At 39.6% G+C, this 26,539-nt stretch overlaps 7 protein-coding genes across 8 annotated transcripts; 2 read left to right on the forward strand and 5 right to left on the reverse strand.

Annotated features, from left to right (window-relative positions):
• Positions 1 to 2,588: 2,588 nt before the first annotated feature.
• LOC111215804 (flocculation protein FLO11-like) lies at positions 2,589 to 5,224 on the reverse strand. The gene is made up of 5 exons (XM_022719887.2): positions 4,815 to 5,224; positions 4,581 to 4,737; positions 4,359 to 4,464; positions 3,293 to 4,267; positions 2,589 to 2,951 (listed from the first exon to the last, which is right to left on the reverse strand). Exons 1-5 carry the CDS (start codon positions 4,903 to 4,905, stop codon positions 2,691 to 2,693), a joined length of 1,590 nt encoding a protein of 529 aa, XP_022575608.1. The 5' UTR covers positions 4,906 to 5,224; the 3' UTR covers positions 2,589 to 2,690.
• A 465-nt stretch (positions 5,225 to 5,689) lies between these two features.
• LOC111197981 (protein yippee-like At3g08990) lies at positions 5,690 to 7,090 on the reverse strand. The gene is made up of 5 exons (XM_022719894.2): positions 6,982 to 7,090; positions 6,463 to 6,506; positions 6,251 to 6,359; positions 6,112 to 6,167; positions 5,690 to 6,007 (listed from the first exon to the last, which is right to left on the reverse strand). Exons 1-5 carry the CDS (start codon positions 7,075 to 7,077, stop codon positions 5,929 to 5,931), a joined length of 384 nt encoding a protein of 127 aa, XP_022575615.2. The 5' UTR covers positions 7,078 to 7,090; the 3' UTR covers positions 5,690 to 5,928.
• An 828-nt stretch (positions 7,091 to 7,918) lies between these two features.
• LOC111197982 (mitochondrial inner membrane protease subunit 2) lies at positions 7,919 to 9,730 on the reverse strand. Of its 2 annotated transcripts, none has more exons than XM_022719888.2 (5): positions 9,606 to 9,730; positions 9,011 to 9,222; positions 8,851 to 8,923; positions 8,316 to 8,475; positions 7,919 to 8,228 (listed from the first exon to the last, which is right to left on the reverse strand). In XM_022719888.2, the coding sequence occupies exons 2-5, from the start codon at positions 9,162 to 9,164 to the stop codon at positions 8,154 to 8,156; spliced, it is 462 nt and encodes a 153-aa protein (XP_022575609.1). In that variant the 5' UTR covers positions 9,165 to 9,222; positions 9,606 to 9,730; the 3' UTR covers positions 7,919 to 8,153. The 2 variants fall into 2 exon arrangements, with proteins under 2 accessions (XP_022575609.1, XP_022575610.1); XM_022719889.2 differs by having other exon boundaries at positions 9,573 to 9,698.
• A 172-nt stretch (positions 9,731 to 9,902) lies between these two features.
• LOC111215805 (dnaJ protein ERDJ3A) lies at positions 9,903 to 12,595 on the reverse strand. The gene is made up of 7 exons (XM_048780040.1): positions 12,361 to 12,595; positions 12,177 to 12,232; positions 12,008 to 12,081; positions 11,336 to 11,907; positions 10,909 to 11,250; positions 10,476 to 10,829; positions 9,903 to 10,392 (listed from the first exon to the last, which is right to left on the reverse strand). The coding sequence occupies exons 1-7, from the start codon at positions 12,448 to 12,450 to the stop codon at positions 10,105 to 10,107; spliced, it is 1,776 nt and encodes a 591-aa protein (XP_048635997.1). The 5' UTR covers positions 12,451 to 12,595; the 3' UTR covers positions 9,903 to 10,104.
• Positions 12,596 to 13,041: 446 nt separating this feature from the next.
• Positions 13,042 to 20,102, forward strand: LOC111215806 (importin-11). Its single transcript, XM_022719898.2, has 24 exons — positions 13,042 to 13,411; positions 13,485 to 13,594; positions 13,779 to 13,851; positions 13,936 to 13,997; positions 14,087 to 14,228; positions 14,359 to 14,577; positions 14,773 to 14,839; positions 15,009 to 15,408; positions 15,882 to 16,029; positions 16,145 to 16,305; positions 16,432 to 16,531; positions 16,703 to 16,777; positions 16,903 to 17,037; positions 17,154 to 17,243; positions 17,333 to 17,515; positions 17,603 to 17,707; positions 17,868 to 18,026; positions 18,278 to 18,322; positions 18,409 to 18,630; positions 18,843 to 18,949; positions 19,028 to 19,084; positions 19,179 to 19,248; positions 19,346 to 19,570; positions 19,695 to 20,102. Exons 1-23 carry the CDS (start codon positions 13,271 to 13,273, stop codon positions 19,505 to 19,507), a joined length of 3,033 nt encoding a protein of 1,010 aa, XP_022575619.1. The 5' UTR covers positions 13,042 to 13,270; the 3' UTR covers positions 19,508 to 19,570; positions 19,695 to 20,102.
• Positions 20,103 to 20,235: 133 nt separating this feature from the next.
• On the reverse strand, positions 20,236 to 22,462 carry LOC106397319 (protein SCO1 homolog 1, mitochondrial). Its single transcript, XM_013837902.3, has 7 exons — positions 22,229 to 22,462; positions 21,937 to 22,152; positions 21,766 to 21,856; positions 21,192 to 21,404; positions 21,012 to 21,101; positions 20,792 to 20,924; positions 20,236 to 20,575 (listed from the first exon to the last, which is right to left on the reverse strand). Exons 1-7 carry the CDS (start codon positions 22,373 to 22,375, stop codon positions 20,467 to 20,469), a joined length of 999 nt encoding a protein of 332 aa, XP_013693356.2. The 5' UTR covers positions 22,376 to 22,462; the 3' UTR covers positions 20,236 to 20,466.
• A 446-nt stretch (positions 22,463 to 22,908) lies between these two features.
• LOC111215807 (importin subunit beta-1) lies at positions 22,909 to 26,498 on the forward strand. The gene is made up of 3 exons (XM_022719899.2): positions 22,909 to 23,162; positions 23,491 to 25,919; positions 26,010 to 26,498. The coding sequence occupies exons 2-3, from the start codon at positions 23,500 to 23,502 to the stop codon at positions 26,206 to 26,208; spliced, it is 2,619 nt and encodes an 872-aa protein (XP_022575620.1). The 5' UTR covers positions 22,909 to 23,162; positions 23,491 to 23,499; the 3' UTR covers positions 26,209 to 26,498.
• The last annotated feature ends 41 nt before the right edge of the window (positions 26,499 to 26,539 follow it).

Here is a 26,539-nt window from a genome sequence, read left to right on the forward strand (position 1 = left end):
AATATATCATTTCGATTTGAAATGGGATATTCTAATATGTTTAAAATGACTGAAATTCCCATCGGCTATATTCTGTCTAAGTTTGAAATTAGATAATTACAATAACCGTAGTTTTGTAGTTTGTATTTAGTTCACTGTTTTTATAATATTTGTTTTTTATAACGATTTTTATAATTTCGTATGGAGTGAATTGCTAAAAGTGTGCATGCATATGAAGCATTCTCTTTTTTCCAGGTAACTAACACCGAACCAATAAAAATACTTCGACTAAATTTAATTTAATATTTGAAAGTTATTGACAAAAAGAAGTCTGAATTACTCTGTTCGAGTTAGGTTTGTTTAAATATCAGATTCATCTCGACTGAAAAATAAAAACATTAGCTATCTTTATTTAATAGTTTCGTTGCACTAGGCCAGTAACTAAGGGCATCTCCAATAAAACTCTATTTTTTCTTCTATAATTTTCACAAAAATAAAGTAACTCTATTATAGTGTAACTTTTGTTCCAATGGTGTTACTGTATAATAGAGTAACTCTATTATACAGTAACACCATTGGAACAAAAGTTACACTATAATAGAGTTATTCTATTTTTATGTAAATTATAGAGAAAAAATAGAGTCCCCTTGGAAATGGTAAGAAGGTACTAAAAGTGAGTTCTAGATATTAGATGTGTGAGGCACTTTCCTAATATATCAAATCGTTGGGTTTCTTTGAAAATAAAATATTTCGTCTAATCAAAATCCATTATAATAAAGTAAATTAAATTGAAAATTAAATCAAGAAAACGAAAGGATTGAATAAGTCTCACCTACATTTTCATCCACACAACATGTCAAGTTATGGAAGCATCTACTGATTTTGACAATCGAAAGCATAGTTAGGTGCATAAAATCTTTTTCCTTATACTTATCTTTTCATTTTTGACGTATATAACTACTATACTTATCTCATTATTGTCGACGGTTCATATTATAAACTAATAAGTTTCAATCATTCAAATGCAGAGGAATGTTGCAAATCATGCCAATTATTATTTTGAACACAGTTGTCCTTTGCGACATAGGATATACTGCATGTCAAAGACAACTAAACCGAATGACATCTTTGGTGATCATCATAAACTATTGCAAATATAATAATAAGCTTCAAAAGTAAACGTTTACAACTTACCTCCAAGCACCACGAATAGTACTCCATTGAAATGCTGTTTTTGGAAGCACTGGAGATTTGACCACTAGACAACTTGGTTTCTTAAACATCAAGAGACATACAAAACACGAGAGAGATTAAGGGGACACAGGTTACTGAAGAGACTCATCATTTCTTTAGGGCATCTTTGACTCCATTCCATTTTTTATTCTAAAATGGAGTGAAATGAAGTATAGAGTAAAAAATGCTCCAATCGAACTTCATATCTCATTCCTAATGAAGTTTATTCCATAAATAGAGTAATATATTTTTTGTTTATTCATAACTCTACTATAGAATGTGATATGAAGTTGGATTGAAGCAATTTTATTTTATTTTCTTTTTTATTCTATTTTGGAAGAAAAATAAAGTTTTATATTGGAGATGCTCTTACGCAGAACTGATTCCAGGAAAAATCATTAGATATTGTAGGATCAAAATTGCTGAGCTGTGATCTCAACCATTTTGGCTTCTTTTCGATGTTCAAACCATGATAAATGAGATCAAATCATCTCTGCAAGACTGCAACCTGAGTAATGTTAGTGGTTTTTAAATAATGATTAAAAGAAAATGAGATTGATTGTGGTTATCACACACCCATCAAAATTCGATGAAAACTGATAGGATCTAGAGCTCAAAACAACGAACACACTTGACTCTCACTCTCGATCAATCGCTTAAAGAAAATATGAAAGAAGACGACACACACAAGTTATACGAGTTCAGGCCCTCTGAAAAGTAACAATACTACGTCTCGTGCTGGACTTTCCCAGCAATCCACTATTTTCTTCTCGATTACAAGTGAATCACAAACTCAAAGAATCTCTCTCTCTCTCTCTCTCTCTTACTCACTCTAGAATGTAGCTCACAAGAGAGAGAGGATTAACCACATATGCCCTTTATATACAGAGCCGGTCCTATACTTATGAAGGGTACAAGCCAAAATAAAACAAAAGGCTGAAAATAAATGAATGCAATCAGGGTAATTGAATCCAGCACCTCCAGTATTAGTAATTTCTCTTAGATACACTAAGCTAAAGTCACTTTTAAAACTTTTGTAGCCGCTAAAATACTTATTATCATGTCGGCCGGAACTGTTTATATATCAGAGACTAATTACATATATTAAGCTGACTAAATACATCATAAACCATGAGCTAACTCTCCTCGTCAAACTGGACAAACTGCCCTCTTCAATCTTCAGCTCAATTGACATTACCAGTCTCGGTTTAAACTTAACCGGATTGATCTTCATCATCAAAGCTCTACAAAAACTACATTACGATTTAAGAGTGTTTTTATACGTTATGTACAATTTAGGTATACAGGTGAATTCATGTAGCTTTTATCCACATTAAAGTTGCTTTGTGAAGAGACATTTATGAAGCAAAAAAAAAGACATTTGACACATGAGTTTCATAGACTTTACGAATGTTCGATTACAGACACGTTAAGTATGGTACCAAAAACAAGAACATACGATATATTGTACTTATAAGTCAAGATGTGAACTTAGGGAACTGGTCTCGCGGAGAAGAAAAGCTTCTCTCGCTAAGAAGATCATCGTTTTCAGCATCGTTCCCATCTAAGCACAAAATGTTGATGTTGTCCAAGTTCGGTTCGGATGAGCTGACAGTGCTGCTCGTAGCCATCGGAGAGTTGGTGACACTATTCGGCCGGCTTCGCACGCTGTACATTGATGATGCCGGAACTTTCGTGACAAGCGGCCGGAGATTCCCTGTCATGCCTCGTCTTATATCCTACACACGTACAAAGCCGACAGGTAACGTTGTTATTAACACCAATGCTACTCTAAAAGAAGAAAACAAATACTCCCTCTTTTATTTTTTTTGGTATTTAAATTAAAATTTTGTTGCATGATAAATCTGTTCTTACTATTTTAGATAAAATTTAATGTAAAGTGAAATTACAAAATACTGCATTATTTTTTAATGGTTGAATTAGTTTGATTTAATATTATTTTTATAACCAAGATAAATTATATAAAAAATTGTATTTTTTTTTAATCACTGTGCAAAAATCTTAAACATCAACTAAAATGAAAAGAGATAGTATTGTAAAGACTAAAGAGTGATCGTACCATATGTCTCAAGGCCATATCGATGGAGCTCTTGGAGAGGTTTCTCCCATAGCCAAGGCTGTTAAAAGCAGAGCTAGATTTGGCCGTTCCTCTACCACCGCTCTCTGTTAGCCGTGGTGGACCTAGTTTCCTCATGTTCACCACTCTCTCGACCATTTTATTACCCATAGCCACTGGGCTATCGCCGTTGTTGGCCTTTCCTCGCCCACGTGCACCTGGGAGGCTCCCGTTGTTGCTCCCTACAGGAGCACGGCCTCTTGACGGGGAGCAAGATTGCCTTCTTGCGTGTCCGACGCCATTACTGGCGGCGCCGTTGCCACGTTCTATGGAATTTGATCTTGAGCCTGGTGCAGAGGCTACTCCAGGTCTGCCTCTTGTAGCTGAGACTGGTCTATCTGATGCAGAGGTCCTCAGATTCGGTGGGGCTTCTAATGAGAATCCAGGCATCTCCCGCGGCTTCCATGGCTTCGACGACTTCACAGTTGGAGTGGGAGAAGTCCCTCGAGAGGGAGCTTTACTAGAAACCATTGATGGACCGGTCGGGGTTGGAGTTGGAGAAGTCCCTCGAGAGGGAGCTTTACTCGAAACTATTGATGGACCGGTCGGGGTTGGAGACCTGCGGGTTGGTGTGGCCGACCTTGATAAAGGTTTTTTAGAAGGTGCAGAAGAAGGCTGAGTCTTAGTCCGAGTTGGAGTAGCTGATCTAGATGTTGTGGTGCGTGGAGCCGTTGCGGAGGTAGTAGCACGTGCAGCAGTTAATGTTGCACGTGAGGTGGGTGTTGAGGATCTAGAGTTTGAAGCTCTAGTGGTTGTCACAGGCCTTGTTGTGGAAGTGGTTGTGGTTGGGGTTGTAGACCTTCTGGTTGGTGTGGAAGGTCTGCTCGTGGACCTTGAGCTACTAGATGAAGACGGTCTTCTGAGTCCAGCTAACGAGGATGATGCCATTTGGGGTTTATCTTCACGGCAGTTCCCTAACTGAGAACCCAAACAAGAGTTTAATCAATGCTTGGACCAGAGACATTTAAAAAAAAAACATGAATCACTTCTGTCTAAACAAGTTTCATACCCGAGATTTAAGATTCGTGGGGCGAGAATTGGGAGCCTCACTCTGTTCCATTACGCTCCTATGTGACTCTTTCTCAAACTGAGGCGTGCCTGGCGGCGTAAGCAGCCTGAAGAAGAGACAAGACCAACAACAAAAATGATAAGATTTATCAGACAAGACAAGACATTCGATGATTACGAGATCGATATTATTTTTTTTGTTTTATAAAAATGGAAACATTACCAATCGTAATCGGATTTCTCATTCTCTGAGTACAAGAAGTTCTCTGCTGCGGTTCTCCGGAGAGGATAACGTTGAGACGACACCGTTTCAGAGACACCAGAGAGCGCCGCAGCAGCAGCAGTCGTCAACGCTCCGTTGATACTAGTACTATCAGATCCTAACAGAGGCAAACACACAGTTTAAAACACCATTGCTGAGACATATATCTACTATATATACAAATGGTAATATAACCTGTTACAAGAGATTCTCCTCTACGTTCTTTGTCGCGTCGACGCATCTCAAGGAACATAGAGAGTTCTTCATCTCTGTCGTGTGTCAACATTTTTTGATTTGAAGGTTTGTTTGTCTCGTGTCCGAACTTACACAACAACTAGAAAAAAAATCTCCAAAACAAAATTAAAAAATAGAATCGAACCAATCAGATCTGAGGAGATCACACTAATGGGACCCTCGAGAAAGCTAAAAGACTAGAAGAATGAGAATCATAGCAAACCATTAAAGAACATATGATCAGAACCCACAAACGTTTTTTTTAAATTTGATCTAGAGAGAAAGAAGTTTTTTGAGTTGAAGAAGAAGAAGGTGGGGAAGATGTTCGTCTCGAGGAGTTTTTATTTTATTTTAATTTATTATTTGGTAATAATTTAAAAATTCCAAATTCAAACCAGACAGGTCTTATTCGTACCATCTCTCTTGTTTTTTTTCTCCTATTTGTATTTAATTTAATTGAGTATGGTTTTGAAAAGTTTGAACAGAACACGAAGCATCGGGTTCAAACCGCAAAGAGGATCTCACGGGACACGTTGTTGCAGTCTTTGCCCATGAACATGATATTTAATTACGAAAAGGCTACTTGTCTTCTTCAGGTGTTAAAAATAATTGTGGTACGATACATTTTGTATCCCACACTAGATACGAGTGTGACGTTGAAAGCCAGGTGTGGAGGCCTGACAGCGAATCTTCACGACAAACTAGGAAACATAGCTTAAAAGAAAACTCTTCGTCGTTCGATTAGTCTTCCATTTCAACCACATAAAACCATGTTATGTAGCTCGCAGTTGTCTTCATCACTAAGTTAATGTGTCGCTTTCAGTAAGGTGTCCAGATAAAATCTATATTTTCGCTAGGAAATTCATTTATATAGATTCTTGTTACAAGAGGCATGCAAGTAGAAGCATGCATATACTAAAGTTAGTGTCTGAAAACGATTTTAGTACTCCTCATTACAATTAAGTTTATAAATATTTGGTTGCTTACCCGAAAAAAATTGTGGAGTTTTTGCATTGATCACTTGCCAAGTATCTCCAATAACTATGGGCTGGTAAAAAGAAAAGGGAAGCCCGTTTTATTCTTCGTCACTTCCAATCATGGGCTCGTCCTCGTTCATGTCGTACCCGCCTCCATCGGGTCCAAGCACTTTAAACCTGCTCACCATTGATTACACCACTTCCAACGTAAGCTTTGTGATGGTCTTTTTGTTTGGAGTATTGAGAGATATTAAGAAGTCAAATGTTGAATGGTCAAAAACCTTTCAATGATGAATTTTCCTTCTTTGTATTTCTGAGACTTTTCGTATGCGATCTCCTGTGGGACAAAATGAGAATCAGCATCAAGAATCAAAAAGGAAGTTGTTGAGAAGAATGAGTTTTTCTTGTAGTATTTTGTACGTATTTCCAGCCAACGAGAGAGCCACAGCAAACGCAGAAGATGTCAGCAACAGTGTGCCAGCCAGTCATCATGATGCGATGCTCCATCTCTCCAACAGTCACATTGACACTAACGACATCCCCAAAAAGAGATTTGGTTATCAAAAAAGGGAGCCTTGTCAGGAGGATTCAATGGTTTGATCAGATTCATCTTCAAAGTAGTAACAACTTACACGTTTTCGAAAAGATAAGCCCTTCCATGCTTGCAGTGAAATGACTGCAAACAATACACAATCAGATCATGAAACATTAGTTGATAAACATTCAAATATGAACAAAAGCATGGTGTGTTTCATCAATCCAAACAGGAAAAGCAAAACAAGAAAATGAGAGGGTTGTATGTGTTCAATCATCTGGTCTCAATGTCAATTCGAGAGGATCAACAAGATTTTTGAAGGGTCAGTTTCCATTCCAATGTTGATATTTGATCAGAGTTCAAAAATGAAAGTTGTGTGTGGTTCAAACAGAGTTTAGAAGAAAATATAATCTCTGAGAAGTAGTTGTGCATATTGTTGTTACAACCACAAGTGGATAGGGAAGCATTGAAGATAATAGGGGCATTGAAGGAATCACTCTTGCAAAGGTTAACAATGAATCAAATATTGGATAGCAAATAATGCAGTAAAATTGAGATGGAAGCACTGAAAACACAAGGCGTGGAGTAGAAAAATTCAAAGAAATGAGTAACAAACCTTGGAGATGAGATCATCGGTAAGTGCGAAAGGTGTGTGGCAATGTTTACAGCTATAAGTTTCTCCTTGGAGGTCGATCACGAATAGTCTTCCCATCTTCAACAAATCCACCTATCTTAACACACACACACACCCAAAAGAAAAACACCAATAGATCTCAATTCTCCGTCAACAGATTCTAATCCGATACGCCAATAAAACTAAGGAGCGTCGATTGAACACAGAAATAAACCAACGAATAACGATGGTGGAGAAAAATTACCACAAACGCGTAGAACACAATCAAATATCAAGCGCGTTCATCTCGGGAAATAAAATAAAAAGCTTCCGATCAAAAAGGTAAATACTAGAAACTTGCGTACTTCGCAAGACGCCCAGTGACAATAAAGTAGGAGGGAGAGAGAAACGGAAACTAAAATTGATCTATCTCCCAGGAATTTTCAAGCGAAGAAGAGAAAAAAATCTTACGCCAGAGGAAAATCGAGGACGAAAAGCCAAAAACTGATCTTACCCGAAGGAGAAACGCCCAGAGAGAAATGTTTCGAATTTTTTCTCATGCATTTATAATATTCTTTTTTTTTTTGGATTAAATAGCAAGGGCTACTACGGCCCATGGCCGTTCTCTCCAAGCAAATTAAATTAACGAATGACACTTGTTACTTATCTGATTATCTCTATCCCCACGGGTTATGAGTAGTGGATTAGGTTCAGTTTCAATTAATGGAGTTTTTAACCAGCAAGATAACCGGTTCAATAAATAAATTTTGCTAGATAACCGTAGCTAACCAGAACCAAAGTAAGTGTGAGCTAGAACTAAAACCTTTACATCGCGTCCAAGACAAAATAATGAGACTTTTGATTCCGGTACGAGAAGTAAAGGTTTTCGAGTTTTAGTTCTAGCTCACACTTATTTTCGTAGAGAATCTTGAGGAACATGGAGATGAATAGACCCATTTGATTATATAAAATGCACACTACAAAAAGCGCGAGCACGCAGTTCTACAATTGTGGAAAAATGGAAAACAAAAAACCGAATTTTCAATCTTTCTGATAAAATCATCATTCTTTTGGTGTAAAGCAGATTCCACGATAAAGAATCTTGAGGAAAAGGGAATATTCGTATGGAGGAGGAAGAAACTTTACCTTCTCTTCCTTTCTTCTCCTTCTCTTTATCAACTAATCTTGCTTACTCTCTGAGGTGGCCACACCACACTAGTCACCCGTCCTCTAATTAAACCCAAAGGAATCTGCATTAACAAGTTTTATACGCATCAGTCACAAGTGACAAGCCTTGAAGAATATCACCTGATTCTTTGAAGAAGCAGAGAACTTACAGGGCCAAAGGTTCTTGAGTCTAAGCTGGAAGCTTTGTTATCTCCTTCTACCCAACAATGTCCTTCTGGGACTCTGATCACATCCCGTGAACTACTTATCCATTCCCCAGGCAGCCCCACTATCCTCTTTATGTATTTATCCTTGAAATGAGTGGGAGAGCTGTCACAAATATAAAATATCCCATTGTCAGAACCTCAATTATGTAATTCAAAATATATCACAATGTCGGAGAAACATTATGAAACATATTTGAGACCTGAACGAACCAGAAAAAAAAACACGGAGCTTTGGAAGCAAAAGAAAAAAAATTGAATCCAAAGAGTTTGATTCCATGGCCAACATATTTAAAAGGTACAGCTTTTTGTAAGGCTCTAGTGAACTAATTTTTTAATAACATTTGCCAATGCTGTAAGTGTTCAATAAAAGACATAACAAGTGACCAACATGTAGTAAATCAAGTATTACTCATTATATAGTTTATCATCTCTTTTTAAAGGACAACTCAAAAGTGGCTTGGCATTAGAGGGAACATACCTGAACACTACAACATCACCACGCACAAACTTGTAATCCTGAAGGCAAAATTTCTCTACCAAAACATAATCATCTGCATCAAGAATTAAAAGTCTAATAAGAAGGAAGTATGGATCAAACAAAATTAATTTCGGAGCATTTTCTTCTAACAAACACTTACCTAAATAAGAATTTCTCTGGGGATTCAAAGTGGGAGACATGGAATCTCCTCTCACGGGAACAACGCTACAACATCTATCTGAAATAGTAACCCCTATGATACCTCCAGTGAATGCTTTCTTCGTCACTTGCCATAAAAGATTTTGGATTCCCATGATGTCTAAGATGGCCTATCTACTAATATATGATGCTCAGCAACACGCATATAACCATCTGCAACAACACCAAAACGGTTTATACATCCTCTAATATTACAAAAATGACACAACCCATCGATTAGTCTTACAATAACCTTAAAGATTGTTTAATCTAAACCCACCAATAAGATTATAACAGACTGAAAAACCATTTTTGATAAAATAATACGTTCTAAAAAACATAGCATTGACAACCCGACACAATCTCAAACTATGCTGAACCTTAATGGATTCATGGGCTTGTAAGTGTGGAACAACATAGCATTGTCAATTCATGATCCTATCTAGTGAACATGATCTCAAGATAAGCTGAAACAAGTGAGCTAAACTCTAATCTATTCATGAAACTATAATGATTCTAATAACCTGAAAGTTAAAGCTGAGCTGTGTAACGACTACCTGCAAATCGAATTCGCGAGGAAGATGAGAAGAGAACACCAGAAGTCGCGACAATGTGGAGAAGAAGAATCAGGGTTTTTCTTTTGCTGATTAAACACACACCCTCTGACTCGGCCAGAGGGTTTTAATTTTAACTTGAACCAGAAGACTACCGGTTTAGTAAGGAAAGACTGGTTCGCCGGTTTTAATGATTTTTTTCTCCGGTTTTCGGAATCCGAGGTCTGGAAGGGTTCATAAAAAATTGGTGATTCTGATCTCAAGAGTGCAACTTACTTCTTCACTTAGGAGTTAGGACAATTGTTGTGTGATTGTGAACCAACCATCATTATACTCTTCTAGAGCATTATGCTCCAGAGTGTTTACATTCATAATAATTACAAATTAACCTCAGTTCCATGTTTATGTAAACTCTATTCCTATAAAACTATTTCATCACAGACTCCAATTACAAGAACCTCCACAGGACTCATGTAAACTAACCCCTGAGGAAACAAAACTTTCACTTGATCTGAGGTTTCTGTCTTGTCTTTGTGAACTGTATGTCTCCGTTCAGAACAGCCGCTACGAATTTCTCAGCTTCTTCCATTGTCATGTCGCCTTTAAATGTAGCAAACTTGCCTCGTTTAGGCTTGTATGCTATTAGAAGCTTATCAGATGCTTTGAACTCTGATTTGTCAAATGAACTCAAGAACGAAGATTGTTTTGCCGCGTCTACAAGGGAATAGGAAACGGTGTCCTGAGAGCCTGTTCCCGAAGCTTGTCGTCTAGACAAAGACTTCTGCGACACCTGAACAAAGAGCAGAGCCAAGAGAACTATTAATCAATCATGTCAAAGAACCAAAAAGGTCTATTCATAGAGCAATTGCTTACCTTCGACAATATTGAGTGCAGCTTCTCTTTACCCTGTGGAGATCTGAAAGCACCGATGATACAAACAGGAACCTTCTCTCCACAAATGGAATCGAAATTTGTTCTCGAGAGAAGATGTATCTTTTCTACGGGCTCACTCTTTCCTTGGCCTGACTGACTATTTGAAGAGGCCTTTTTGTTCTTTTTCTCAAACCCTTCTAGCAATTTACCAATCTCCTGGACAGCTGATTTCAGATTTTTCACAGTGATCCCTGTCTTCAAGACTTGCTTCTCACCATTTGATGACCAGCCAACTATCGCTGGAAACGCGTCAACACCTAGGTTCTTAACCTTCGGATCAGAAGCATCATGAACCTACAAGATCATGACAGGAACCAAGAAACCACCCATAAGTTCTAGGACCAGGAGATTCAAAGCCAAAAATGTAACATACCTCTGTGTTGTAGAAGACAAAGCGTCCATTGTACAAGCCACTAAGAACACGCCAGATGACAGGAGTGTCTTTCTTTGTTGACAAGAGCATAACTCTAGGAATCCCTTGTGAGCTAATAGCAGAGACATCGAAGGTGTTCAGGTCAACCTTTTTTGAGAATCTCGGTAGATGTTCCTGGCAGAAGCTTTTCACCTTCTTTGCAACAAGCTCCTCAGTATATTCTGCTAAAGTAGCTTTACCACTAGATGTGTATGAATAAACAAACAGCCTTGGAGCCCTGCGAGGAACTACGCCAAGTTGTTTGCAAAGAGAGGATTCTGTTTCACAGTTTATACGCCCAACCTGTAAACAAAATCCAAAACATGAAGATCAACCATGTTCACAACTAAAATTAACTAAACTACGCTCATCAAGCACATGTTTTTACCTTTAACGCTCCTTGCAGTGACTCAGCAACTTCCTCTATGACCGATTCATGGTACTGGGTTCCTCTTTGAGATGGAAGATAAGACAGCAAAAGCCAAGTCATCCCTTGGTCCACAATGTCTTTCTTATAAACCTGAGAAGTTACGGTTTTGACAGTTGCAACCGAACCTCTCTTTGACCCAGACTCAGCCTTTGATGAGCCGCCACCAAACCCACCAAATCCACCAAACTGATCTCTTCCTTTAGCACCACCACCACCGCCGCCAAACATGGAAAAGATATCATCCATCCCAAAACCAAAGGAACTTCCACTAGCACTAGGACCGCCACCACCACCGCCAAATGAGAAGGAAAACGATTTGGAACCGCCCCCACCGCCACCACCACCGCCCATATTCTGCCATCCACCCGGTCCTCCAAAATTGAAACCACCACCCTGTCCACCACCTGAAGAATATGAATACCCGCCACCATTACCTCCGGGGAAGCCTGACCCAAATCCAGGCTGTCCCTTTTCATCCCCATAAAGATCATAGTTCTTCCTCTTCTCTTCATCAGACAAGATCTCATAAGCTGTTGCACACAAATCAGATCAACATACATCCAGTTTAAACGATTGAAGCATGGCTACAAAGCAAGAACAGTCTCTTAAAGTACTAAGATAGATACTTACCATTATTAATCTCAGCAAACTTCTCCTGAGCACCCTTATTTTTGTTTTTATCTGGATGATATTTCAGAGATTGCCTATAAAACAAAAGAAATCATTTGAGATTCTTGTATCATTGGTTTTGAATTCTCAACTTAACAAGTGAGTATAATAGAAATAGAAAGGTACGCACTTGTGGAAAGCTTTCTGGATTTCACGCGGCTTTGCATCTCGAGATACTCCAAGAACCTGAAAAGTCACATCAAACGTATGAAACCTTAAGGAAACTCTAGCAAAACCTAACCAAATCGAAGTCGACCGGTTTCGATTTCAATTAAAACTCATCACTGCAAACTACAGAAGAATCGTGATGTTACCTTGTAGGGATCAACGGTTTTGGCTTCTGCATTCAACAGCAACAATGTCGAGACAAGCACAACAGATACCACCAACTGCGTTCTCACCATCCTGTTAGAATAGCCTGCGAATCTTCTTCTTCTTCTTCTTATTGTTCTCTCTTTATCTTCTGGTTCTTCTTCTTCTTGTTCGGAACGGTGTATATTATTCACAGAGAGCTCTACGTTTCGAGAAAATTCGAGAGAGGATATTTCCTTAAATAGGTTCTCTGGGTTTAAAGAAGCATTGCGTATTTTAAGCATGCCCTTACTATTATTAATTAATTTTAGAATGTGCCCATTAATTTTAAATGTTACAAAAGAGCACACAGTTCTTAAATTATGTTAAGAAGTTAGTGGGGGAAAATTAGTCACTACAAAAGTGTTGGGGCTGTTTTGAAAATAAATTCCGGTGGGTTTCAGTTTAATTTAAGGCGGGGATTTACACGTGGCAAATATGATGATTTCCCACGTATCTCGACCAATAAGATTCTAGCAAGCAAAGATTATTGTCAGTCACGCTCCCACAGCAACACGCGCTATAATAATTGGGCCTTTTAATATTGGACAAAAGGCCCAAGTTAAAGTCCCCGGCTCGGTGATCGGAATCCGATCAAAATGCGACGGTAAGTATTTATTTTCATTTGACTGTGAAAAAAAGAAAATGAAAAAGAAAAAGTTCATTGTCCTTTGTTGCATTGTTGTTTACATGATTCAGAGAGCTTGAGAGGAGAGAGAGAGAGAGAGAGGTTGAACAGACGGAGGAAGAAGCCGACGTGGAAGGAGACGATCTTCTTTTTCTCCGCCGTGCGATTTCATCATCGTCGTCTCAAACCAAACCCCCTAGGGTTCATCCTCGAGGCTTCCTTTGGATTATTAGGTCACGGATCTGATGGCGTTGTCAGCTTCCGATTTACCGGCTATGTACTCATTGCTAGCAAACTCTATGAGCGGCGACGAGAACGTTCGGCGGCCGGCGGAGGCGGCTCTGGCTCAGTCGGAGAGCAGGCCTGGATTCTGCTCTTGCCTCATGGTTCGTTTCTTCTAAACCTAAATGCTCTTGTGGATTAGCTCGATTACTCATTGCCTCTCGTTTTGGTTTGCAGGAAGTGATTGCGTCTAAGGATTTGGTGTCTCACGTGGACGTTAGATTGATGGCGTCTGTGTATTTCAAGAACAGTATCAACCGTTATTGGAAGAGCAGACGAAACGCTTCGTAAGCTCTTCTCTACTGATAATTGCAATCAAATTGCAAGTTGAGATCAGAGTGCTTCAACTTGGACTAGAGTAGAGTCTAGATTACACTTAGCTGGCTAGTTTAGACTTTTAGATGTGTAATGGCGTGAGATTTGTAAATTTGTTTAAGACGTTGTTGACACTCTTGTTGGCGATTTTCACAGGGGTATAAGCAACGAGGAGAAGATTCATCTGAGGCAGAAGCTGTTGTCTCACTTGCGAGAAGAGAACTACAAGGTGTTGTAACGTTTTGCTTTTTGTGACTGCATCGACTACGACATTTAGTGGAAATGTATCTCATTTTTTGTGGCTTTATGGCAGATAGCGGAAATGCTGGCTGTTCTCATATCGAAGATAGCCCGCTTTGACTATCCTAAGGAATGGTCAGCAGTTTCTTCATAACTCAAATTAACTGGTGATAGTATCTTTCTTAGTAAAATAACTGTTTTTTTCTTGCTTCATGATTTTTTAGGCCTGACCTCTTTTCGGTACTAGCGCAACAGCTTCACTCGGCTGACGTTCTTGCTTCTCACAGAATCTTTATGATCCTTTTTCGAACCCTGAAGGAATTGTCTACTAAACGTCTCACGGCAGATCAGAGAAATTTCGCTGAGGTGTGTCTGCTACTCTGTCTTCATCCCGTTATCAATTTCTTTTCTCCTCTTGCATGTACTTATTGTAGGACCGGAGAGTGGATTTTTTTTTTAATAGTTAATGACGTGGTCCAGTTTTATTGATTGGCAGATCTCGTCGCAACTCTTCGACTTTTGTTGGCACCTCTGGCAAACTGATGTCCAAACAATTCTACGTGGCTTTTCAACAATGGTTCAGAGCTATGGTTCAAATAGTGCTGAGCAGCATCACGATGAGCTTTTCCTGACTTGTGAGAGGTGGTTTTTATGTTTGAAAATAGTGCGACAACTCATAATCTCAGGATTTCAAAGCGATGCCAAAAGTATACAGGTAGACACACTATACTTCTCCTTTTAGTGGTATATTTTCAATGGTGCCCCCTATTTCTTCTGCTATCTTCCGATAGTTAAGCTGATTGTAACCTTAATAGATGGATAACTATTTTGGAATATAGAATTCGTTATTGCTCTCAGACATTTACTCTACATGCAGATATATAATATACATCTAACTCTTTTCTCGTAGGAGATTAAACCAGTGAAAGAAGTCTCGCCTGTGCTCTTGAACGCTGCTCAATCGTTTCTTCCATATTGTGAGTTTGTTTTTTGGCTTTTGAACACTTTCTTTTTTCCTTTCTCATGCATATGACACATGCACATAGAATCCTGTATTAACGAGGATGTTTTTCCTCTCTTTCTTCTCTTTAACCTGTCACCCCACATATATACGCTTTTGCTAACTTGTTTGGAGTCTTCATGCAGATTCATCTTTTCATAATCGAGATCCTAAATTCTGGGAATTTGTAAAGAAGGCATGTGTCAAGCTGATGAAAGTGTTAGCCGCAATTCAAAGCAGACATCCTTATTCATTTGGAGATAAATGTGTTCTTCCAGTCGTAGTGGATTTCTGCTTAAACAAGATAACAGATCCTGAACAGGCATCGTTGCCGTTTGAAGAATTTTTTATTCAGTGTATGGTGATGGTGAAATCTGTGCTTGAATGTAAAGAATACAAGCCTAGTCTAACTGGTCGAGTGATGAATGAAAATGGGGTGACATTTGAGGAGAGGAAGAAGAATGCTTCAAACACAGTCAGTGGCATTGTGTCTTCACTTCTACCCAATGAAAGGATTGTTCTTTTGTGCAACATACTAGTAAGAAGGTAACACCCTAACCAACGATAAGATGTATGATTCCAAGTTATTTGGCTCCCTCTTACTTACAAAGCCGCATCGATGTTGGTTTTGCATTTTTTTCATGCGTTCTTAGTAAGGTAATATGAAATAGAGATTCTTATACACCCATGATGATCATATATCAATGTATCTCTGTTCTAGAGTCTCTTCATGTAGAGTTATAAGAATATATTGTATGGACTTACTCAGCTATCTAAGATTATAGATAAAGCTAACATTAAAGATAAATTATTTGACGTGTATGGAATAGATGAGAAGGGATTGTTACTGTCGGGGACTTCTGGCTTGTAAAATATTGCATTCATCAAGTCATTTGTTTTGGTGTAAACTGTGATGCTGTCATGTATTCCTGCCTCCATTCAATCACTATTCTATGGTGGTTATTTGAATGATGTCTTGAAAATAGTTTGCTAAACTTTGATCATCAACATTCCAACAGGTATTTTGTTCTTACAGCAAGTGACCTAGAGGAGTGGTACCAGAACCCTGAGTCCTTTCATCATGAGCAGGACATGATTCAGTGGTCTGAGAAATTGAGACCTTGTGCTGAAGCTCTATATATGGTTTTGTTTGAGAACTACAGCCAAGTAAGCACTTCATCCTGTTCGGAAAAGTCTTCTGAACTATTAAAAGTAGAGATAGGAACTCTGCTAATTGATATAAGTTGATGCTTATTCTTTCTGTCTCCATTATTATGCACAGCTCCTAGGACCTATTGTTGTGTCCATCCTTCAGGAGGCAATGAATAACTGCCCCCCTTCGGTTACTGAAATAACACCAGCGCTGCTTCTGAAAGATGCAGCATATGCTGCTACTGCATACGTCTACTATGAGCTCTCGAATTATCTTAATTTCAGAGATTGGTATGCTCTTGATCTTCTAATGTCTAGGCGTTTTTCATCTCCTTTAAACATGGCTGTGTGATGTGATAAGAAATTTTTATTAATCAAGTAAATAACGTTCTTAATGATCGAATAATCTGTCTGCAGGTTTAATGGTGCATTATCCCTTGAGCTGTCAAATGACCATCCAAATAGGCGTATCATCCACCGAAAAGTTGCTATGATATTGGGACATTGGGTTTCAGAGGTAATGTTGTTTCAATTCGCCTAATAAGGAATAATCATCTAAGAGCATAATTTGTGGGATACTTTGTAACAAGGGGCTACTAGGATTAGTTCCCGGTTGGTCTTTGTTAATAGCTTTCCTATTAAAAATTTGTTGATTGATGGTTTGTGGATGATGATAATAACCTTTCAGATTAAAGATGACACAAAAAGAGAAGTGTATTGTTCTTTGATTAAATTGCTGCAAGACAATGACCTCGCTGTCAAGGTAGTCTCATCCTATCTCATTATTGTTGCGTTTATCTTTCTGTCTTGCATTTAGATAGGATTTTCTTCCCTGTTTTTTTTTTTTGTATTTTAGCTGCCTCTGAGATTGTCTGTTTACTTATGTAGCTGGCAGCTAGTAGGTCATTATGCTTACACGTTGAGGATGCGAATTTTTCGGAGCAAAGTTTCCGTGATCTTCTTCCAATCTGTTGGGAGTCATGTTTCATACTGGTTGAGGAAGTTCAAGAATTTGATTCGAAGGTACATGATGTAGCTGCTTCAAATTCATTATGGCACTCCATTCTTGTCATTCTACTTCCTCCAGTGACGCATACGGATCTCTGTCTGTCCATTTAACGATCCTTTCTTTTTCTCAGGTTCAAGTCCTGAACTTGATTTCTGTTCTTATTGGTCATGTTAGTGAAGTCATTCCGTACGCACAAAAGTTAATCCAATTCTTCCAGAAGGTATAGTGGCATTCTTTTCTGTATGTACTTATTTTTATCTTGGTGCGCAAATAAAATCTTATTATCTGTGTGCTTGACTTAAAGAACAGGTGTGGGAGGAATCTTCTGGTGAAAGCCTTCTACAAATTCAGCTTCTTGTTGCACTGCGGAATTTTGTGATTGCGCTTGGTTATCAGTCTCCTATTTGCTATAGCATTCTGCTCCCAATTCTCCAAAAGGGCATTGACATTAACAGCCCTGATGCACTCAACCTTCTGGAAGATAGCATGGCAGTAAGTTTCCACTTGATAAGACGTAAACCTTTCTTTTCTGCTGATATAGATGTATTATACAAAAATGACACTGCTCTGCATATGCAGTTATGGGAGACTACACTTTCTTATGCTCCTATGATGGTGCCCCAGCTATTAGCATGCTTTCCCTATATGGTGGAGATCATTGAAAGAAGTTTTGATCACTTACAGGTTAGCTTTTTAAGTTTTCAAGGAGTTGACGTCGTGATTCATTAATTACGTAGTGTTGTGTGCTCAGATCTATTGAAACATGTTGCCAATCCTACCTTAAGACATTCAAATTTACTATATGTCCCCCAAAATTTTTCACTAACATCTTAACCAAATGTAGGTTGCTGTCAGTATCATGGAATCGTACATCATTTTAAATGGAGGGGAATTTCTTAATATGCATGCTTCAAGTGTCGCAAAGATTCTTGATCTTATTGTTGGAAATGTAAATGATAAGGGGTTACTCTCGATTCTTCCGGTGATTGACATCTTAGTTCAGGTGCGTATAATTTTTTCTTTCCAATTTGCGAAACAAATTTTCATGAGAAACGTATTCTTATGTTAAGTTTGCATGTACGCTGCATTTATCTTTTTACTTTCGTATACATATAAATTGACCAGTGATGGAACTTCTATGGCATCATCACAGTGTATATTTTTTGTCATGACTGTCTATATATGTGTATATGTATGAAAGTTTGGACAAATAACAACTTTCTGATGTAAACATATTTCTCTCGTCTGGAATAGTGTTTTCCTGTGGAAGTGCCCCCTCTCATCAACAGCTGTTTGCAGGTAAACTTCTAGTTTTCTTTTGATTGATGGAAGATTCATATTCTTCCTTGAAACATTTAATGGAGTTGCTTGTTGTTATCTCTCAGAAACTGGTGATTATTTGCTTGAGTGGAGGAGATGACCGAGATCCGGCCAAGACTGCAGTTAAAGCGTCCTCAGCTGCTATTCTGGCACGGATTCTGGTGATGAACACCACATACTTGGCCCAGTTAACATCTGAGCCATCTCTCTCGTTGTTACTCCAACAAGCAGGGGTCACAATCGAAGACAACGTACTCATTTGCCTCACCGACATTTGGCTCGACAAGGTCAGTGGAGCACTTATCTTGAACTATAGCTGGTTGTTTAATCAGCTTTCTGGAACTTTAACTGGTTTTATAATGGGCTTGCGGGAACCTTTTGTTAAATTGTCCTCTTTTTTTAAATCCCAAACAATAGCTCGTTTCCAAACTGCTCTGCGTGTTGCAAAGCGTGTATTCCATTTCCGACTAATGTTGTTATTACATCTACTCTTGTGCAGGTGGATCATGCGACTCCCATGCAAAAGAAGACATTTGGATTGGCTCTTTCCATAATACTTACACTTAGAATGCCTCAAGTTCTTGACAAGCTTGATCAAATACTAAGGTACAGGCTTGCACAATCGAATATTAAAAACTTGTTTGTCTATCTACATTACATAACTTATCGTGTTTCTGGAAACAGTACATGCACCAGCGTAATCCTTGGTGGAGATAAAGATCTAACAGAAGAAGAATCAAGGTTATATTTTGTCTTGTAGAAGTATATAGTTTCCAAGCGAAGTTAGCAACACAAAGTATTTCTTATCTGATAAACATACAATTTGTAATTCCAGCGGTGAAATGAGCTCAGGCAGGTCTCAAGGAGAAGAAGCCCCACCTAGCAAAGAGTTGCGGAAAAGTCAGGTAAAGGTTAATCATTCCTTTGTTGTTGTCTTGAACGAATTAGCTTTCCAGAAAACAACTGATTATAACGCAAAATGTCTTTTCCAATCTTAATCAGATCAAAGTTTCAGATCCAGTTTACCAAATGTCACTGGAGAACTCAATGCGTGAGAATCTTCAGACATGTTCTACGCTTCATGGAGATGCCTTCAATTCTGCCATAAGTAGGATGCACCCATCAGAGCTTGCACAAGTGAAGCAAGCCTTAAAACTGCCGTGATTAAATATATGTTTGCGTCTTCATTGTTCGTTTGCATATCCCTTACGAAGCAACAGTATTCAAGTGAGTTTTTGATCCCTCATTATTCTTCCTTCTTTCATACTGAGTCATGTAGTGGCATATGTATATGGTATGGTGATGCATTTCCACCATCTGATCTGATTCAATCTACTTCATATCTGTTCAGGTGAGTGAGCTTTTCTTCTCTTTACGGATTTTGATGGGTGTGCATTGTCTCCTCTGCGACCTTGGCGGTTTGAGGAACTCTATACATTTACGTTTGGTGAGGTGTGTCCCTTGTCTCCGCGTGCGATTTTTATGCTCTACAAGGGCAAAAGGAGGGAGTCGTTAAAACAACTTTCCTATGCTTGAGTTTAAAATTTCAGATCATTCTTTCAATACATCGTTTTTTTGTCCCAATGTTTCAAAAAAAAACACAAGTGAAAAATATATCAGGGTCTGTCGTAGCCCAAGAGGTCTAGCAATATCTGAGGAATATAGGTCGTAGTGGTTGAGTCTCGTTCTTTACTTTTCTATTATATTGATGTATTACTTTCAACTGATACAGAACTATATCTTCAGTTTGGTTTCATTACTCTACGGCCTTTATGATTCATACGCTTCATTTACAACTCCACCAAAGTGGAGAACATCTATGCCGATTGTTCACGAAGTTTGCTCTTAAAGCTATTACCCATCTCACCAACCCTAAAAATTGTAATAAACAATGACCACAAAATATAATATCTATAAAATGTATATACTGATTCAAAATTTAAGCAAATCAAAGGCTTTAAAAGCCCCATATGTTGATGGCTTTTATCTAGGAAGCACAAGCTCGTGTTTGTGTAATGTGTACTGAGAAATTCTTATTAATGATGAACAAGAAAATCCAAAATGGTGAATGATGTAGTTTTAAATCAATTTTTTTCCCCTTTCAAGTGTTCTTGGAAAGCTCTTCACTTCCGGTACTGTCGAATCTCTTTTACAACACCGTCGGTCAACGAGTCAACGTCATGATTCTTCCCGTAGAATTTCACAAAATTCATCTCTGGACTCATCAAGTACCTTCACCCACAATACAACACATGTCCTTTACATTAAAACTCCAACCCAAACAAAACAAAACAAAACAAAACAACAAAACAGTACTCAGTCAAAAGTATAACACGAATATCGTATATATATATTGTGCATGTCAACATGTGTGACTGACCATGTCGACTCTGATAATGATAAGAATTCCTCACAAAAACTGTGTAAAGGGGTAACAAATACACTTACATGACTATAGAGTGATCAACGAGATAGTCTGAATCTTCCTCTTCCGTCTTCATGTAGTAAACCCGGTAAGAACGAGCCACCGATTTGATTTCTTCAGGGGTCCCGGTCAGACCGATCAATTTCGGATGAAACTCTACAACAAAATATTTAAACTACATGAATTTTCATTTCAAAATAACGAATGTGTCTTACGGACTACGGAGTTAAAAAGATGGACTACCTTTGACATATTCATGTACTTGTTGAACTGTGTCTCTTTCAGGATCCACAGAGATAAACACCGGCACCACATCTACTCCTGCCTTTTCCTCTGTGTAAAATGTGATTGAATATTAAAGACGATATATCCCAATGTGGCAATGTGTAACCACACAAATGAAAAAGAATGTCATCAACTCACTTATTTTGTCAATGGCAGCAGCTAGCTTAATAAGCTCGTCAGGACAGATATCAGGACAATGAGTGAACCCAAAGTATAAGATTGTCCATTTTCCCATCAAGTCTTTCTCCGTGATACGTTTCCCATCATCTCTTACAAGGCTGAATGGTCCTCCAATAGCTGCTTTCCCAGCTGATGGTCCCTCCTTGACCGCTTTAGAATTGGTATTTATATCTAGGGGCAACAACAAGGACCCGAGTCAATATACACATAAAAACAGAGAAAAAGGCAAAAAGCTTTTAGTAGATACAGGGTTTCACAACAAGTCAACGTGAAATCACTAAGCATTTACAGAGTGATTGAAGTGATCATTTCCTTTACCATGTCAAGCTTGTCACTAAACTGAACTCAAGGACCAAGGCATGTGCACATTAAGCTACAAATCATGCATTCAATTAGGAGGGTTTTCTAACAATACATTACAAAGCTCCATTACTGAATAGACTCCATGATGCAACACATTGGTAGCTTACATGATCAAGTTCTGATTACATTTATATCTTCAAAAAAAGTAAACTCACCATAAGAAGAGTACCTTCGATGTGACGTTTCTTTTCCCGATCATAGTAGTAGACCAATCCAGCTCCAGTAGCAAACAGCAAGAAGAAGCTCATCCACGAAACCGGCTGTGAATTTACCAAAATGCCACAATCAAACACCATAGAGACGAGAGATCTAACTTAAACCAAATAAGCCAATAAAGTACCGCTCCACGCGCGTGTTTCCCAGACGCGCGGTCGCTTTTCTGATCGGAACCGCCGCCATCTGAACCCTCGGATCCACCAGATTTCTCGTTTTCACCGGAAGATTTCGCTTCCGATTCGCCAGAGCTAGGCTTAGAGGTTGTACCAGAAGCAGAAGTGCTCAGCAAACGTCTCTGATCCATCTTCAACCGTTCGATTCCACCGCTAAGTGAGAAAAACTGTAAAAAATAAACATCGAATTTATAAAAAGGAAACCTAGCAGATTTGGATAACGGAAAAAAGAAAATGCCGAACCGATCGGTGAAGAGAGAAATCTCCATGATCGGAGATGCACGCCGGAGACGGAGACGACGGGGACAGTAGATCGCTTACGGCGCGAAATCGATAACAAAGCTGCACGGGACGAAGACGGCTTGCAGTTCTACATAGAGCAGACGCCATTGACGACTACGAGTTTCTTTCAACTTCGCTGGGGTTTAATCTGAAATGAACAAAGAGGTTTTACATTTTAGCAACCTTCTACTAAAACGGCAAGGTTTTTGCACGATCTCCACCTAAACACCATACTGTTTGGTTTTACAGGCCCACTGTTCTCGTGCGTGACGGCCCATTAAGCTAGTTTTGACTTTAGGTATCCCATAAGTTCATATATTTACGATTTACATCCCCGATTTACATATATATCCACTATGTACCACCTATATCTCAAAATGATCCAATCCACCCTTTTTTGGAAAAATTTGATTCATAAGTAATAGATTCATAAGAAACCACCAACTTATATACTTTTATAGCAAAAAAAGTATATAATAGAATGAAATTATATATTCTATAGTTTGATATATGTTTATTTTAAAAATTAAATATGTTGAATTTATTACACTATTGAAATTTAGTGGGCTAATGTGGAATTAATAGATATTGATGGGGTGATTTGGAAAATATAAAGTTTTTTTGAGCTTTTGTGTTGCCCTTCTTCTTCCCCCACCCGCTCCTTCTTTATATTCGAAAAACCCACCGTCCTCAGTCTCATATCTGTCTCCTTCCAAGTCTCTCTTCTCTCTCAAATCTCTCTGCTTCTTTTAGGGCTTTTCTGATCCAGAGGCTTTTCGTCTCCTCAATCGCCGTCTTCGATCAGATTCCTCCTCGAACAACGAGAGGTTTTCGATTGTAGCCTCAAACCCTAGCTCTTACGCGATTACTCAAACCGAAACCCCTAAAATTTCATGTAAAATCTCTTCCCCGAACTGTGTATTGAGCTTTCGATTCGCATCTGTTGATAGATCTATGCTTTCTGATTAGGTTTTAGGTCACTGCTTGCTAGGGGCTTTGTTGTTTAGTCCCTCGCCGTGATTCTGCTACTTGATTTTCCTTCGACTCTTTGTGATTTGCTTCGGCTTAATGTTCTTTGTGCTTACCTGATTTTGAGCCTGTGGACGGTTCTGATTAGGTTTTAGCGTTTTGTATCTTTTAAGAGTATAAATATTCTCCTGTGAACGATCTGTTAGTATTATTGACTTCTTACTGATGCTGTTGTATGTCTTTTGACTGTGCAGAAGCAACTAATGGCGATGGAGATCACTCAGTTCCTACTCGCTGCTCAGTCAGCCGATGCGAGAGTCCGTACCGAAGCAGAGGGTAGCCTCAAGCAGTTCCAAGAACAGAACTTGCCGCAGTTTCTGCTGTCCCTCTCCTTTGAGCTCGCCAACAACGAGAAGCCTTCTGAGTCCCGGAGACTAGCTGGTATCCTGCTCAAGAACTCTCTAGACGCCAAAGACTCTGGGAGAAAAGAGCTTCTGGTGAAGCAGTGGTGTGCTATTGATTTAGCTCTCAAGTCCCAGATCAAGGAGCTGTTGTTAAGGACCATTGGTTCTTCTGTCCCTGAAGCGAGGCATACTTCTGCTCAGGTTATTGCTAAGGTGGCGTCCATTGAAGTTCCTCAGAAGCAGTGGCCTGAGCTCGTTGGATCTCTGCTCAGCAATATGACGCAGCCGGAGAGTCCCGCGCACTTGAAGCAGTCGACGTTGGAGACTCTGGGCTATGTCTGTGAAGAGATATCGCATCATGATCTGGTGCAAGATGAAGTGAACTCTGTCCTCACAGCAGTTGTGCAGGGCATGAACCAGGCTGCGAATAATGCGGAGGTTCGTCTTGCGGCTACGAAGGCGTTGTTAAATGCCTTGGATTTTTCTCAGACCAATTTCGAGAATGAGATGGAGAGGAGTTACATCATGAAGATGGTGTGCGAGACGGCTTGTGCTAAGGAGGCGGTGATCAGGCAAGCTGCTTTTGAGTGCCTTGTCTCCATTGCGTCGACATACTACGAGGTTCTGGAGCAGTACATGCAAACGCTCTTTGAGCTGACAGCAAAGGCCGTAAAGGAAGATGAAGAGAGTGTTGCTCTACAGGCTGTTGAGTTCTGGAGTACCATCTGCGATGAAGAGATTGACCGTCAAGAGTATGACAGTCCTGATACTGGTGACTCATCTCCTCCCCATTCAGGTTTCATTGAGAAGGCACTTCCCCATTTAGTTCCCATGTTGCTAGAGACTTTGGAGAAGCAGGAAGAAGATCAGGATCATGAAGATGATGTCTGGAACATATCTATGGCTGGCGGAACATGCCTTGGCCTTGTTGCTAGAACGGTTGGTGATGGTATTGTCCCGCTGGTGATGCCTTTTGTTGAAGTCAACATAAGGAAGCCAAACTGGCGAAGCAGGGAGGCAGCAACTTATGCTTTTGGATCAATTTTGGAGGGCCCAACAATTGATAAGCTTGCCCCGATGGTTGCTGCTGGCTTGGAATTTCTCCTTACTGCAACCAAGGATGAGAACAACCACGTCAGGGACACAACTGCTTGGACTCTGAGCCGTATCTTTGAGTTTTTGCACACCCCAGACAGTGGCTTCTCTGTTATATCACCCCAAAACCTCCCTAGAATTGTGGGTGTACTACTGGAATCGATGAAAGATGTGCCAAATGTGGCTGAGAAGGTCTGTGGAGCGATATACAACCTTGCCCAGGGATATGAAGACGCTGGAGCAAGTTCATCTCTTCTATCTCCCTATCTTACAGAAATCATCCAACATCTGCTTGCAGCTGCTGAGCGTACAGATGGGCCAGAGTCTAAGCTAAGATCTGCTTCATATGAAACCTTGAACGAGGTTGTCCGGTGTTCCAACCTTTTGGAGGCCTCAGGCATCATAGGGCAGCTACTCCCTGTCATCATGGTGAAATTAGGTCAGACAATGGACCTTCAGGTAGTATCAACTGAGGACCGTGAGAAGCAAGCGGAACTCCAGGCTTCTCTGTGTGGTGTTCTCCAGGTCATAATCCAGAAGCTGAGTAGCAAGGATGAGACGAAACCCATCATAATGCAGAACGCAGATCAGATCATGATGCTGTTCCTCAGAGTGTTTGGATGCCACAGTTCAAGTGTCCACGAAGAAGCAATGCTTGCAATCGGTGCTCTTGCGTATGCGACTGGAGCGGAGTTTGCCAAATACATGCCTGAGCTCTTCAAATATCTCCAGACGGGGCTGCAGAACTTCGAGGAGTACCAAGTCTGCTCGATCACCGTAGGAGTGATTGGTGACATTTGCCGTGCCCTGGATGACAAAATCCTACCTTTCTGTGATCAGATCATGTCTCTCCTAATCCAGAACCTTCAAAGTGATGCACTCCACAGGTCGGTGAAACCTCCAATATTCTCATGCTTCGGTGACATTGCTCTGGCGATTGGTGGGCATTTTGAGAGGTATGTGGCTACAGCTCTTCAGATCATGCAAGGGGCTGCTCAGGTATGTGCTCAGATGGACACCCTCGACGAGGAGCTTATGGATTATGGAAACCAACTCAGGAGAAGCATCTTTGAGGCTTACTCTGGGATACTACAAGGGTTCAAGGACGCAAAGGCTGAGCTCATGGTGCCCTACGCTCAACATCTCTTGCAGTTTGTTGAACTTGTTTCCAAAGATTCCCTCAGGTACGTATCATTCTCTATAAGTAATCAATAGTCTTCTGCAGAGTACTTGAAACTTATTACTGTGTTTTTTTTTTGTTTCTGTGAGAGCAGGGATGAGAGCGTTACCAAAGCAGCGGTTGCAGCAATGGGTGATCTGGCAGATGTTGTAGGAGAGAAGATAAAGCCTTTGTTCAGCAACTTCACCTTCTGTGGAGAGTTCCTCAGTGAATGTCTCGACTCAGAGGATGAAGACCTCAAGGACACTGCACGCTGGACTCAGGGAATGATTGCAAGGCTCATGGTCACATAGTGTACTGAACCGTTTGCATCATTAATACTCGTTCGTTTCTCTCTCTCTCTCTTTCTCTGGTCGTATTGGTGTTAAGTAAAGGATCAAAAAAATATTTGCGGGTCTTCCTCTTTTCTCTGCCGAATGTTGTGGGATATTGGTTAAGAGGGTTTTTGGAAATTGTTTTTTTTTTATTGCTAGAGTCGAGTCAATCTCTGTTAAGAACCTTGTGTCTTATTTGTCAAAACAATATTTATTTGTTTTTGTTGGTCAATGCATCATCCACTTATCGGTGGTCTCTTTTGAGTCAATTCTCTACCTTTCTCCACTTCTGTGTTTTAGCTTCAATTTT

Source organism: Brassica napus, chromosome A5 (assembly GCF_020379485.1).
Source record: "Brassica napus cultivar Da-Ae chromosome A5, Da-Ae, whole genome shotgun sequence".
NCBI lineage: Eukaryota > Viridiplantae > Streptophyta > Magnoliopsida > Brassicales > Brassicaceae > Brassica > Brassica napus.